Source organism: Mytilus edulis, chromosome 8 (genome assembly GCF_963676685.1).
Source record: "Mytilus edulis chromosome 8, xbMytEdul2.2, whole genome shotgun sequence".
Taxonomy (NCBI): domain Eukaryota; kingdom Metazoa; phylum Mollusca; class Bivalvia; order Mytilida; family Mytilidae; genus Mytilus; species Mytilus edulis.
Genome location: NC_092351.1, coordinates 79,475,600 through 79,491,703, shown reverse-complemented (window position 1 = coordinate 79,491,703; position 16,104 = coordinate 79,475,600). Strand labels below are relative to the sequence as shown.

The window sequence follows — 16,104 nt, the reverse complement described above, 5'->3', positions numbered from 1 at the left end:
TAAGGATGTTTGTAATACTAACCCTAATGAGGTCTGTAATACTAACCCTAACGGTGTCTTTAATACTAATCCTAATGATGTCTGTAACACTAACCCTAATGATGTCTGTAACACTAACCCTAATGATGTATGTAATACTAACCCTAATGATGTATGTAATACTAACCCTAATGATGTATGTAATACTAACCCTAATGATGTCTGTAATACTTATCCTAAGGATGTTTGTAATACTAACCCTAATGATGTCTGTAATGCTTACCCTTATGATGTCTGTTATCCTAACCTTAATGAGGTCTGTAATACTGACCCTAACGGTGTCTGTAATACTTATACTAATGATGTCTGTAGCATTAACCCTAATGATGTCTGTAATTCTAACCCTAATGATGTCTGTAATACTAATCCTAATGATGTATGTCAGACTTACCCTAATGGTTTCTGTAAAAGTAACCCTAATGAGGTATGTAATACTAACCTTAATGATGTCTGTAATACTAACCTTAATGATGTCTGTAATACTAACCCTAATGAAGTCTGTAATTATAACCCTAATGATGTCTGTAATACTAATCCTAATGATGTATGTAAGACTTACCCTAATGATTTCTGTAATACTAACCCTAATGAGGTCTGTAAGTTTAACCCTAATGATGTCTGTAATACTAATCCTAATGATGTATGTAAGACTTACCCTAATGAGGTCTGTAATATTAACCCTTACCTTAATGATGTCTGTAATACTAAACCTAATGAAGTCTGTAATACTAACCCTAATGATGTATGTAATACTAACCCTAATGATGTCTGTAATACTAATCCTAATGATGTCTGTATTACTAACCCTAATGATGTATGTGATACTAACACTAATGATGTCTGTAATACTAATCCTAATGATGTCTGTAATACTAACCCTAATGATGTCTGTAATACTAAATCTTATGATGTCTGTTATCCTAACCTTAATGATGTCTGCAATACTAACCCTAATGAGGTCTGTAATTCTAACCCTAATGATGTCTGTATAACTAACCCTAATGATGTATGTAATACTAATTCTAACGGTGTCTGTAATACTAATCCTAATGATGTTTGTAACACTAACCCTAATGATGTCTGTATTACTAACCCTAATGATGTCTGTAATACTAACCCTAATGATGTTTGTAAGTCTGTAATACTAATCCTAATGATGTCTGTAACACTAATATTAATGATGTATGCAATACTAACCCTAATGAAGTCTGTAATACTAACCCTAATGATGTATGTAATACTAACCCTAATGAGGTCTGTAATACTAATCCTAATGATGTCTGTAATACTAACCCTAATGATGTATCTAATACTAAAACTAATGATGTCTGTCATACTTACCCTAAAGAGGTCTTTAATTATAACCCTAATGATGTCTGTAATACTAATCCTAATGATGTCTGTAACACTAACCCTAATGATGTCTGCAATTTTAACCCTAATGATGTCTGTAATACTAATCCTAATGATGTATGTCAGACTTACCCTAATGGTTTCTGTAATACTAACCCTAATGAGATTTGTAATACTAACCCTAATGAGGTATGTAATACTAACCTTAATGATGTATGTAATACTAACCCTAATGAGGTCTGTAATTCTAACCCTAATGATGTCTGTAATACTAATCCTAATGACGTATGTAAGACTTACCCTAATGATATCTGTAATACTAACCCTAATGAGGTCTGAAATTTTAATCCTAATGAAGTCTGTAATACTAATCCTAATGATGTATGTAAGACTTACTCTGATGAGGTCTGTAATATTAACCCTAACCTTAATGATGTCTGTAATACTAAACCTAATGAAGTCTGTAATACTAACCATAATGATGTATGTAATACTAACCCTACTGATGTCTGTAATATTAATCCTAATGATGTCTGTATTACTAACCCTAATGATGTATGTAATACTAACACTAATGATATCTGTAATACTAATCCTAATGATGTCTGTAATACTAACCCTAATGATGTCTGTAATACTAAATCTTATGATGTCTGTTATCCTAACCTTAATGATGTCTGCAATACTAACCCTAATGAGGTCTGTAATTCTAACCCTAATGATGTCTGTATTACTAACCCTAATGATGTATGTAATACTAATTCTAACGGTGTCTGTAATACTAATCCTAATGATGTTTGTAACACTAAATCTAATGATGTCTGTATTACTAACCCTAATGATGTCTGTAATACTAACCCTAATGATGTTTGTAACACTAATATTAATGATGTATGCAATACTAACCCTAATGAAGTCTGTTATACTAACCCTAATGATGTATGTAATACTAACCCTAATGATGTCTGTAATACTAATCCTAATGATGTATGTCAGACTTACCCTAATGGTTTCTGTAATACTAACCCTAATGAGATCTGTAATACTAACCCTAATGAGGTATGTAGTACTAACCTTAATGATGTCTGTAATACTAACCCTAATGAGGTCTGTAATTCTAACCCTAATGATGTCTGTAATACTAATCCTAATGACGTGTGTAATACTTACCCTAATGATGTATGTAATACTAACCTTAATGATGTCTGTGACACTAACCTAATGATGTCTGTAGTACTAACCCTAATGATGTATGTAATACTAACCCTAATGATTTCTGTAATACTAATCCTAGGGATGTTTGTTATACTAACCCTAATGATGTCTGTAATACTTACCCTAATGATGTATGTACTAGTAATTCTAACGGTGTCTGTAATACTAATCCTAATGATGTTTGTAACACTCTCCCTAATGATGTCTGTATTACTAACCCTAATGATGTCTGTAATACTAACCCTAATGATGTTTGTAAGTCTGTAATACTAATCCTAATGATGTCTGTAACACTAATATTAATGATGTATGCAATACTAACCCTAATGATGTCTGTAATACTAATCCTAATGATGTCTGTAACACTAACCCTAATGATGTCTGCAATTCTAACCCTAATGATGTCTGTAATACTAATCATAATGATGTATGTCAGACTTACCCTAATGGTTTATGTAATACTAACCCTAATAAGGTCTGTAATACTAACCCTAATGAGGCATGTAATACTAACCTTAATGATGTCTGTAATACTAACCCTAATGAGGTCTGTAATTCTAGCCCTAATGATGTCTGTAATACTAATACTAATGATGTATGTAAGACTTACCCTAATGATATCTGTAATACTAACCCTAATGAGGTCTGTAATTCTAACCCTAATGATGTCTGTAATACTTACCCTAATGATGTATATAACACTAACCTTAATGATGTCTGTGACACTAAACCTAATGATGTCTGTAATACTAACCATAATGATGTATGTAATACTAACCCTAATGATTTCTGTAATACTAATCCTAAGGATGTTTGTTATACTAACCCTAATGATGTCTGTAATACTTACCCTTATAATGTCTGTTATCCTAACCCTAGTGAGGTCTGTAATACTAACCCTAACAGTGTCGTTAATACTTATCCTAATGATGTCTGTAACACTAACCCTAATGATGTCTGTAATACTAACCCTAATGATGTCTGTAATACTAACCCTAACGAGGTCTGTAATTCTAACCCTAATGATGTCTGTAATACTTACCCTAATGATGTATGTAATACTAACCTTAATGATGTCTGTAACACTAAACCTAATGATGTCTGTAATACTAACCCTAATGATGTATGTAATACTAACCCTAATGATATCTGTAATACTAATCCTAAGGATGTTTGTAATACTAACCCTAATGATGTCTCTAATACTTACCCTTATGATGTCTGTTATCCTAACCCTAATGAAGTCTGTAATACTAACCCTAACGGTGTCTTTAATACTAATCCTAATGATGTCTGTAAAACAAACCCTAATGATGTCTGTAATACTAACCCTAATGATGTCTGTAATACTAACCCAAATGATGTATGTAATACTAACCCTAATGATGTATGTAATACTAACCCTAATGAGGTCTGTAATTCTAACCCTAATGATGTCTGTATTACTAACCCTAATGATGTATGTAATACTAATTCTAACGGTGTCTGTAATACTAATCCTAATGATGTTTGTAACACTAAATCTAATGATGTCTGTATTACTAACCCTAATGATGTCTGTAATACTAACCCTAATGATGTTTGTAAGTCTGTAATACTAATCGTAATGATGTCTGTAACACTAATATTAATGATGTATGCAATACTAACCCTAATGAAGTCTGTAATACTAACCCTAATGATGTATGTAATACTAACCCTAATGATGTCTGTAATACTAATCCTAATGATGTATGTCAGACTTACCCTAATGGTTTCTGTAATACTAACCCTAATGAGATCTGTAATACTAACCCTAATGAGGTATGTAATACTAACCTTAATGATGTCTGTAATACTAACCCTAATGAGGTCTGTAATTCTAACCCTAATGATGTCTGTGATACTAATCCTAATGACGTGTGTAAGACTTACCCTAATGATATCTGTAATACTAACCCTAATGAGGTCTGTAATTCTAACCCGAATGATGTCTGTAATACTTACCCTAATGATGTATGTAATACTAACCTTAATGATGTCTGTGACACTAACCTAATGATGTCTGTAGTACTAACCCTAATGATGTATGTAATACTAACCCTAATGATTTCTGTAATACTAATCCTAGGGATGTTTGTTATACTAACCCTAATGATGTCTGTAATACTTACCCTAAGGATGTATGTACTAGTAATTCTAACGGTGTCTGTAATACTAATCCTAATGATGTTTGTAACACTCTCCCTAATGATGTCTGTATTACTAACCCTAATGATGTCTGTAATACTAACCCTAATGATGTTTGTAAGTCTGTAATACTAATCCTAATGATGTCTGTAACACTAATATTAATGATGTATGCAATACTAACCCTAATGAAGTCGGTAATACTAACCCTAATGATGTATGTAATACTAACCCTAATGAGGTCTGTAATACTAATCCTAATGATGTCTGTAATTCTAACCTTAATGATGTATCTAATACTAACACTAATGATGTCTGTCATACTTACCCTAAAGAGGTCTTTAATCATAACCCTAATGATGTCTGTAATACTAATCCTAATGATGTATGTAACACTAACCCTAATGATGTCTGCAATTCTAACCCTAATGATGTCTGTAATACTAATCCTAATGATGTATGTCAGACTTACCCTAATGGTTTATGTAATACTAACCCTAATAAGGTCTGTAATACTAACCCTAATGAGGTATGTAATACTAACCTTAATGATGTCTGTAATACTAACCCTAATGAGGTCTGTAATTCTAGCCCTAATGAGGTCTGTAATACTAATACTAATGATGTATGTAAGACTTACCCTAATGATATCTGTAATACTAACCCTAATGAGGTCTGTAATTCTAACCCTAATGATGTCTGTAATACTTACCCTAATGATGTATATAACACTAACCTTAATGATGTATGTGACACTAAACCTAATGATGTCTGTAATACTAACCCTAATGATGTATGTAATACTAACCCTAATGATTTCTGTAATACTAATCCTAAGGATGTTTGTTATACTAACCCTAATGATGTCTGTAATACTTACCCTTATAATGTCTGTTATCCTAACCCTAGTGAGGTCTGTAATACTAACCCTAACAGTGTCGTTAATACTTATCCTAATGATGTCTGTAACACTAACCCTAATGATGTGTGTAATACTAACCCTAATGATGTCTGTAATACTAACCCTAACGAGGTCTGTAATTCTAACCCTAATGATGTCTGTAATACTAACCCTAATGATGTATATAATACTAACCTTAATGATGTCTGTAACACTAAACCTAATGATGTCTGTAATACTAACCCTAATGATGTATGTAATACTAACCCTAATGATATCTGTAATACTAATCCTAAGGATGTTTGTAATACTAACCCTAATGATGTCTCTAATACTTACCCTTATGATGTCTATTATCCTAACCCTAATGAAGTCTGTAATACTAACCCTAACGGTGTCTTTAATACTAATCATAATGATGTCTGTAAAACTAACCCTAATGATGTCTGTAATACTAACCCTAATGATGTCTGTAATACTAACCCAAATGATGTATGTAATACTAACCCTAATGATGTATGTAATACTAACCCTAATGATGTCTGTAATACTAATCCTAAGGATGTTTGTAATACTAACCCTAATGATGTCTGTAATACTAACCCTTATGATGTCTGTTATCCTAACCTTAATGAGGTCTGTAATGCTAACCCTAACGGTGTCTGTAATACTAATACTAATGATGTCTGTAACATTAACCCTAATGATGTCTGTAATTCTAACCCTATTGATGTCTGTAATACTAATCCTAATGATGTATGTCAGACTTACCCTAATGGTTTCTGTAAAAGTAACCCTAATGAGGTATGTAATACTAACCTTAATGAGGTCTGTAATACTAACCTTAATGATGTCTGTAATACTAACCCGAATAAGGTCTGTAATTCTTACCCTAATGATGTCTGTAATACTAATCCTAATGATGTATGTAAGACTTACCCTAATGATTTCTGTAATACTAACCCTAATGAGGTCTGTAATTTTAACCCTAATGATGTCTGTAATACTAATCCTAATGATGTATGTAAGACTTACCCTAATGAGGTCTGTAATATTAACCCTAACCTTAATTATGTCTGTAATACTAAACCTAATGAAGTCTGTAATACTAACCCTAATGATGTATGTAATGCTAACCCTAATGATGTCTGTAATACTAATCCTAATGATGTCTGTAGTACTAACCCTAATGATGTCTGTAATACTAACCCTAATAATGTATGTAATACTAATTCTAACGGTGTCTGTAATACTTATCCTAATGATGTTTGTAACACTAACCCTAATGATGTCTGTATTACTAACCCTAATGATGTCTATAATACTAACCCTAATGATTTTTGTAATACTAACCCTAATGATGTTTGTAATACTAACCCTAATGATGTCTGTAATAGTAATCCTAATGATGTATGTAGGACTTACCCTAATGAGGTCTGTAATATTAACCCTAACCTTAATGATGTCTGTAATACTAAACCTAATGAAGTCTGTAATACTAACCCTAATGATGTATGTAATACTAACCCTAATGATGTCTGTAATACTAATCCTAATGATATCTGTAATACTAACCCTAATGATGTCTGTAATACTAAATCTGATGATGTCTGTTATCCTAACCTTAATGATATCTGCAATACTAACCCTAATGAGGTCTGTAATTCTAACCTTAATGATGTCTGTAATACTAACCCTAATGATGTATGTAATACTAATTCTAACGGTGTCTGTAATACTAATCCTAATGATGTTTGTAACACTAACCCTAATGATGTCTGTATTACTAACCCTAATGATGTCTGTAATACTAACCCTAATGATGTCTGTAATACTAACCCTAATGATGTTTGTAATACTAACCCTAATGATGTCTGTAATACTAATCCTAATGCTGTCTGTAATACTAGTAATAATGATGTATGCAATACTAACCCTAATGAAGTCTGTTATACTAACCCTAATGATGTATGTAATACTAACCCTAATGAGGTCTGTAATACTAATACTTATGATGTCTGTAATACTAACCCTAATGATGGATGTAATTTTAACACTAATGATGTCTGTCATACTAACCCTAAAGAGGTCTGTAATTATAACCCTAATGATGTCTGTAATACTAATCCTAATGATGTCTGTAACACTAACCCTAATCACTACTGGACGAAAAAACAACTGTCCATACCAGTAACAGTCGTTGTACGACTGTTATAGTCTGTGAAAGACTGGTGATGACTGTCAAATCTGTCAAATTTCGTTGCAACAGTTCATTTATGTCTGTCCCAACTTGTTTACGGGTTGAGAAAGTAAAAAAAATGCTACCAACAGTCATTTATGAACTGTCACGGTGGTTTAAGGTGTTGTCACAGTAAAAATGTATTTACTACAGTCTTTCTAATAGTTGTGGCAGTTGCATAATGTCTGTCCCAACCTTTTAATAGTTGGGACAGTTAAAATTTGTTTGTGTCAACTTTTCAGACGTTGAAGCAGTCAAAAAATGTTTGTCACAACGTTTTTAGAGTTGGCACAGTCGTTAAGTGTTTGTTACAACTTTCTAAAGGTTGGCACAGTCATTAAATGTTTATTGCAACTTATAAAAGATTGACACAGTCGTTAAATGTTCAAAACTAACACTTCATGTAGCAGGTGATCTCTTACATGTTTTCTTAGAGACGAAAAATTTTGTATTTTTATTATTTAACATTATGCACGTCTTTTAACATACGTAAATATGTTCAAATATGCACAGAACTTTCATTAACAGATGAAGTTTAACTTCAAAAAGGTAAAATGTATATAAACAATATAGTTGTGAAATAGTCCATAACTTATAGTATTATCATTTATTTTGCGGTTTTTAACTTGTTATGCTTTTTATTTATTTAATTTGCGATCGTTGTTTGCCTTTTGTCGTTTCCCGTTTATTGCCGTAACATTGTTCGTTTATTTTTGACATGTGCGTTTGACTTTAAATAATCCTTTAGGTATCCTTACGTTTAATTTATAATATCTGCTTATAACATTTTCGTTCATAACTGGTTTTAAATACCAGAAGCTTTCATTTAAAATAGAGTTTTAAAATTATTGCAGAAGAATGAGAAGATGATAATGGATTCATTCAAAAGATACTTGAAAAAGTTTTTATAAATTCTGCTGAATAGAAAATGTACCATCATGGGTGTACCTGAAGTAAATTTAAAGATTATGACTAAGTTACCAATATTGCACAGCATAATAAAACAGTTTTAATTCGAATTACTCCCTGAGGGACATTTCGATGATTAAAAATATTAATAATCAAATCTGTACAGTTTCATTAAAAACGGAAAACAATTCTTTACCGTAAACGATTTATCCACTTTAACTTTTTGTCGGCAAAAAAAAACTCAGGTGAGGTCGGCAAACTTTATTTTTACACAGGGAACTAAAGATTTTATACCACCTGTACAATAATCTGAGCTGGAAATAACAATCGGTGAGTAGAAATTAACAATATTTTAAAATTTAAAGCATGTCTATGATTATCGAATAATCATGGATCCAAATTTTGAAGGAAAAATGTGCACATTTGTCAGCTCTTTTTGTTCTTCCTATGTAGATATTGAGATACTCCGATAGGCTATGAATCGACGTTCTATATCACCACACTCGTACATAGTTGCATGTTCCAGGGCAAATATAGGCTTTGAGATTGTTAAATTTGTGCATCATGAAAGTCATAAAGGACACCGTTCCCATGGTTCCCCTCCCCCTATTCATGCTATGATCATGATTATCATGTGTATGCCATTTTATCCCTTATTTATTTTCCATACATCAACCTGAGTGGAATGAAAAAAAGGTCACTATTGATCTTCATCCTCTTACTGTTCTATATACTCTAACATATGGGGCATTGGTAAACTTTTATTGTGTGGGATGGCCTTTTAAGTGACCGATTGGCTGATCCCCATCCTCCCGTTTCGTGAAAAAAATTTGGTCGATTATATAGGGAACCACTCAAGCATGACTGTATCCGCCCCCCTTTTTTTAATTTGAAATACTTTGAACCTAAACTATATATTTTCATGTGAAATTGTTATATAAATTGTGCCCTGTCAGCATAGTTTTTCAAAATTCATTTATGCCATGCATACATGTTATTTAACTAAAAAGTAGTTACATACAATGTTCTTTTATTCCATAATGATTTAAGGACTTTCTAATCTTGAGTTATATTTTTTGACACTGTTCCATTGTGTTTTGGTATCTTTATTGTTGCCCAACTGTTGGGGTGATCATGATGGATCATTGATATATATATATGTTACAGGGAATTTGTAAAATCAGGGATTTTGTAAAATCACTGAAATTTCAGGGAATTTGTTAAATCACTGAACTGATTAGTGATTTCATAAAATCCCTGATTTTGACCAGTGATTTTACAAAATCCCTGAAATAATTAAGATCTTTTTTACAGATTCACTGATTGTTTTCAGGGAATATGTAAAAATAGAATCATTCTTATTGATTGAAAATTTTTGTGAAAAAAGCCTACAGCATTATTTATTTTAATTCCAAGTGAGCAGTTTTAATGCACTAAACAACTAACATACTGTAGAAAAATGGCTCAGGCACAGATGTCTTTAAATCAAGAGCAAACATATACACAAAAGTTACTTCAAATAATTGAGGAAAAATTTAAGTGCAACATATGGAACCGGGAAAAATATGATGAAATTTTGGAACTTATTGTCACAGAGCCACAGAAAGCCGACAAAACAAGCTCTTATTACTACCTTGTTAGAAAGTAAGTTACAGTTTGTTATTGTTTTTTCTGTAATCATTGGTAATTACTGTGAAATAAAACCAATTATTTCATTTTTCATAATCAAATATAAAAACAGAATACTATATAGGTTGATTGCTGTCATTAGAGAAGAAAAACACATACGTTTAAAGGATAAGGAATTGAGTGGGGTTGGTTATTTGATCCAGTGGCAAATATTACAGTCATGCATATCGGACTAGAGAATCTTATTGTGACATGAAAATTGATATATAAAAAGCAAATAAGTGAAAGTTGTATAATTAATTTGCTGCCTACAAAAAACACATTTCTTTTCACAAAATGATATAAAAAAAGAGAGATTTTTAGCAAACATGGAGCTCAATATAAATATTGATGACGGAACACACGCGACATATCTCAAATGCATGTATTCTATCACAAAGTGATACAATTTTTAAACAAATTTCTAAACTTTCTCATCTCTTTTAATCCAAATAAAAGTAAAGTAAATATTTTGTTTAATGTAGGTATGAAGTTCTTCAATGTGGAGATGTGAAAAAATCGTTAAAAAACGGAATTCATCAGATGAAGATGTAAAATATTATGTATGTCTTGAAGACATGTACAGCATATTACAGAAAATTCACATATCAATAGGTCATGGTGGTAGGGACAAAATGGTAAAAGAGGCAAATAGAAAGTATGCAAACGTTTCATACGAAGCTTTAGAACTTTACAAGGAACTTTGCGAGGAATGCCAACTTAAAAAACGTAGAACTGCTAGTAAAGGCATTGTTGTCAAGCCTATTATAAGCAAAGAGTTCAATTCCCGAGGACAGGTTGATTTGATAGACATGCAATCATTCAAATACAATGACTATAGATTTTTAATGGTATACCAAGATCATTTAACAAAATTTGTAATTTTACGCCCTCTTACATCAAAGCGTGCTTACGAAGTAGCAATGCAAATACTTGATATCTTCCTTCTTTTTGGTGCTCCGAACATCCTTCAAAGTGATAATGGTGCCGAATTCACTGCAAACATTATTAGTGAGCTGAAAAACTTATGGCCTGAATGCAAAATTGTTCATGGTAAACCTCGACACCCACAGAGTCAGGGCAGCGTTGAGCGAGCTAATGCTGATGTCAAGGATATGGTTATCACATGGATGCGAGATAACAGTTGTAAAGACTGGCCTGTCGGTGTCAAATTTGTACAATTTGAGAAAAACAGAAGTCATCATTCAGGCATAAACAGAGCTCAATACAAAGCTATGTTTGGGGTAGACGCAAGAGTTGGGCTAACATCATCCTCACTCCCTGATGAACTTATAGCTAAAATTGACAGCGAAGAACATTTGTCAGATTTAGCAAACATGGAGCTCAATATAAATACTGATGACGAAAACATATGCACAACTGATGATGAACAAATGGAGATTTCTGAGCCACAACCTACTGAACCAAAAACTGACATGTGTGTTGTATGTGAAGCAACTGCATTGAATGCAACTTCTTGTTCTTCTTGTAACAAAACTGTACATGCTGTATGTGGAAAATCTATCATAACAGATGACTTTCTGTCAAAAGTAATTTGCTTTCTGTGTGATACAGAAACGGTCATTGAAAAAGAACGTGCAAACGCTTCCGAGTCAATGGTAAAACAAGCCAATCGTTTGTTAAGTCGGTCTAATAGAGTTTTAGAAGAAGTAGACATTGGATGTAATGTTGTTATTCCTATCCCAGTCGTTGATCGTGGAAAAGGTGATCCCCGAAATATAATGGATATCGTCCATGGAAAGTCAGAGAAAGGCTATCGTCTTGCTACAAAGCATGGTATTCTGTTAGGGTCATACACAAGAAACCAGTTTGAACCCACTGATTTCTTGTAATTGAGTCCATCAGCTGTTTCAATTGAAAACTTTATATCTTTTCGCCAAGCTGTTAAACTGTCTTCCATTTGTGATGGACAAGGATTTTTAAAGTGTGGATGTTCTGGAAAGAATAGATGTGAACAAAATAGGTGTGCATGTAGAAAAGCAGGACAGTTATGTAACAGTAGATGTCACCCAAACTTGTCATGCAAAAATAAGTAAATTGTGGTCTAAATATCTGTTTATATGCCATTAAGACATTATAATTATACACTAGTTTTAGCACAAAGTATTTATTAAACAAATACTTTTCAAAATCATAAGTCTATTTTTTATATTAAGATCAACATATTTCTAATAGCAAGTTAAACTTGTAATCAGGGATTTTACAAAATCCCTAGCTCTATTTTCAGTGATTTTATAAAATCCCTAACAATTTCAGGGATTTTTCAAAACCACTGAAACTGTTAGTGATTTTACAAAAATCCAGTGATTTTACAAAATCCCTGATTTTACAAATTCCCTGTAACATATATATATCCCACATCTCCTTTGATCATGTGCATTCACATCTGACTGCAGATTTTTTGCATTTTCTACATAATTATTTTATGTTAAAATTCAATGTCAGGAAAACATAACAAAAAAATCTATCTGTATGCATATTTTTTTATGCTAACATGGGATAAAAAATTTTAAAGCATTTTATAAAGCTCAAAATATTTTTTATAGATATAGTATTATCAAGTAAGTTGTCATAAAGTTTTCTGTGTTAACATGGTTAACTGCATTGTATGTACATGTCTACTAATTTAGTCTAAACATTTTTTTTTATTCAAATTTAAAATAAATAATTAAAATAGTTGTATTTACTGAACATGACCATGCGAATGTGACATTAAAATAGGTAAAAATCAGGATGTTAACACTGAATAGGTATTATAAATAATCAGAAATTCTTATATACATGATGTAGCTAATATACAAAATAAGACACAATAGTTTATTGCCTTGGGGATGAAATTTAATCTGTCATTAAATATATCATAAAGGTATTTTGAAGATGATTTTTATAATGATGTTCACAAATTATCATGATTATAATTGTCCTCTTCAAAATAATGATAATTTTATCAAAACAAATTATAATCTAGGGAAAATATGAAACCACAAGATATACTATTATTTTGGATATAAAAATGCATATTTTAAAAGTTATCTGAATATTGATTTCCTAAAAACAATTTGGATAAAAGACTAAATTAAATAAAGAAAGTGTTGTCTGAGCTGCAAAGCATTATTTAATGCAAACTGTAAGAAGTAAAAAGTATACAGGGTAGCACAAAAGACTTAAAATTTATTAAACCCAAGGATTTAAAACATTAACTAGGAGGGTTAAGTCTTGGAACAGTATATTTACATCACAAAGGTTTATTCATTATATGCACTGCACAAAGGGAAAGTCAATAGCATCTATATAGTAACAGTGCATTTATTTATTTATTTTATTTTTTCATTCCTTAAACTTTTCTTTGTCATGTTAACTTTGTAGTATCAATATGTTTCATATTAACATGAACAAAAGAAATAACTTGTTGTGTTTAATAGAGGAATAACTACATGTATGTCCATGATGTCTGACTTTAAAGAATTGATGACATAAAGTATGGTGTGAGCCTCAATAAGACAGTAACCCTTCAATGAAAGTACACAGTTACATTTAAAAAATCATTAATGTAGGGAAAAAGACATCACCATATATATACATGATAAATAGAATGTAGACCCCCTTAAAAGATTTATTTCTCTTGTTAATAGGGACTTGAAAATAGAATTGTATAAGTTCTTAAATTTGTTTTTGGTCAATCAAATGAGGATTGCTAATTTTATCTAGGTAAATACAGTTATTGTTATTGACTTTCTTATTGTACAATGTATATACATGTAGTATTACATTTGTATATATTTATTATTAGTTAAAAATGTACTGTACTTCAGTTTACATCTATATCATGAATATTTGTTTTTGTAGAATCATACTGAGTATGTATTGGTTTGACCATAATTCCCACTTCCCACTTAGAATATGAAGCCTGCTACATGTGCACTTTGATGCATAGGAAATATAGATGTCACCGAGCCACGCTTAGAGCGGCAAATTGTGAAACAATGGATTAATTCATTATTTTATGCTACTTATCTATTGTTTTTGGAAATAATGAACATGATGAATAGGGTGTGCAGCATTATTCCATGATGATGATGTGATATTCTAATTCAATTGAACAAGAAGAAAATTGTGCCTTGTAAAAATAGGAAACTTACTAATTGTATTAAAGGAGGACCACATTACTGGATGATTAAATACCTTGGATAATCATGATAATTATGAATTGCTATATCAATAGTGAATTTGGAATAACAAAATTTCGTAGTTGCAGTGCATATTAATAGTGCAATCATACATGTATATTGTTTCTGAATTCCTTGAATACCCAGGCTAATTATTCATTTGAAATAGCAAATTGGAATTTATGAAAATTCATAGTTTCAGTGAATACTAATAATAATAGTGCATCATATCTGAATTCATGAATACCTTTAATTAGTGGATAATCAGTGATTTTAATATAATAACAATATATATGGATAATGTGAATGTCTAGTTTCAGTGAAATTTATAAAGCAGTACATGTATATCACATCTGAAGGTTATGTTGGCATTGCAATTGTTAACTACCGCCAGCATGTCCAGGGTGTGTAAAAAGATCTTAACCACCCATGAGGGTCTCGTGCAGTCCGTGTCAATTGTTTAGTGTCAAATGACTGCTTGCTGTACTTAAATTAAGTCTGAATTAGAATTAAATAAAAATCTTAATTAGTGGCCAAGTATTTGAAACAAATAAACCATGCATGTACTTTAAAGTGTAATTTTATTATCCCTCCTGCAACACAAGTTGAAGTAAATGTATGCAAGAAATAGGTATTATAATCTGGCCGTGCCTACAGTGTAACCTTTTGTATTTAAGCTTAACCAGATAAATTTTAGAAGCTTAAAGACCTGGATACTTCTTTATGTTATGAAGTTTCTGTTAGTGACTTGTCCATTGCACTTTACCTAGTTTTCATGGTACACTACGATGTACATGTAACTATTTGAAAAAAAAATATTACTGTTTGAACAGTCACAGTGAAATTCACTATAAGCATAATAAGTCTTACATGTATAACACTGTATAACATGTATATTAATTGAGTTATTGGATAAATTTATTTGGTATATATATATAGGTATCTTGAAAGGTCTACATTGTACATATCTCTGTCAGACAGGGTTGGCCTGATTTTGACTTCATTTCATGGATCAGTGTAAATTAAGGTTACTTCAGTTACATGTAATTTGTCAATATTGTTTCTCACAAATGTCAAATACTACAATGTACAATCAGTAGGAATAGTAGGTCAACTATATTTGGTGTATGAAATGAGTGTACGGTGAATATGTCTAATCATGCTAATTGCAAGACTTACATCGGACTTTGATCTCAATGAAAATGTCATGGTTCATTGAACAATGCTTAGTTTTTGTGGTTTGATATATTTCCAAATGTTTCTCAGATGTCAAAGGTTATCGATAATTGATAATGAAAAGTTTGTGTGATATTTGTACATGTAGTAAAACCTTCATACATGTAGGCAAAGCAGACATGACATTTCAGCATGTGCACAGTCGCTCTTGTCATGCTTGTTTACATCTGACACCATTGATCATGTCT

The 16,104-nt window shown here is 31.6% G+C and overlaps 1 protein-coding gene across 1 annotated transcript in view; it reads left to right on the top strand.

The window, feature by feature from the left end:
- Nucleotides 1-12,346, top strand: part of LOC139484405 (putative uncharacterized protein DDB_G0282133) — a 41,703-nt gene extending 29,357 nt beyond the window's left edge. The window contains exons 10-16 of the mRNA XM_071268139.1: nucleotides 221-1,169; nucleotides 1,751-2,571; nucleotides 3,044-3,278; nucleotides 4,196-4,510; nucleotides 4,899-5,761; nucleotides 6,239-6,971; nucleotides 11,070-12,346. Of these exons, the coding sequence (XP_071124240.1) occupies nucleotides 221-1,169; nucleotides 1,751-2,571; nucleotides 3,044-3,278; nucleotides 4,196-4,510; nucleotides 4,899-5,761; nucleotides 6,239-6,971; nucleotides 11,070-12,346 (5,193 nt within the window). The remainder of the gene's footprint in view (nucleotides 1-220; nucleotides 1,170-1,750; nucleotides 2,572-3,043; nucleotides 3,279-4,195; nucleotides 4,511-4,898; nucleotides 5,762-6,238; nucleotides 6,972-11,069) is intronic.
- The last annotated feature ends 3,758 nt before the right edge of the window (nucleotides 12,347-16,104 follow it).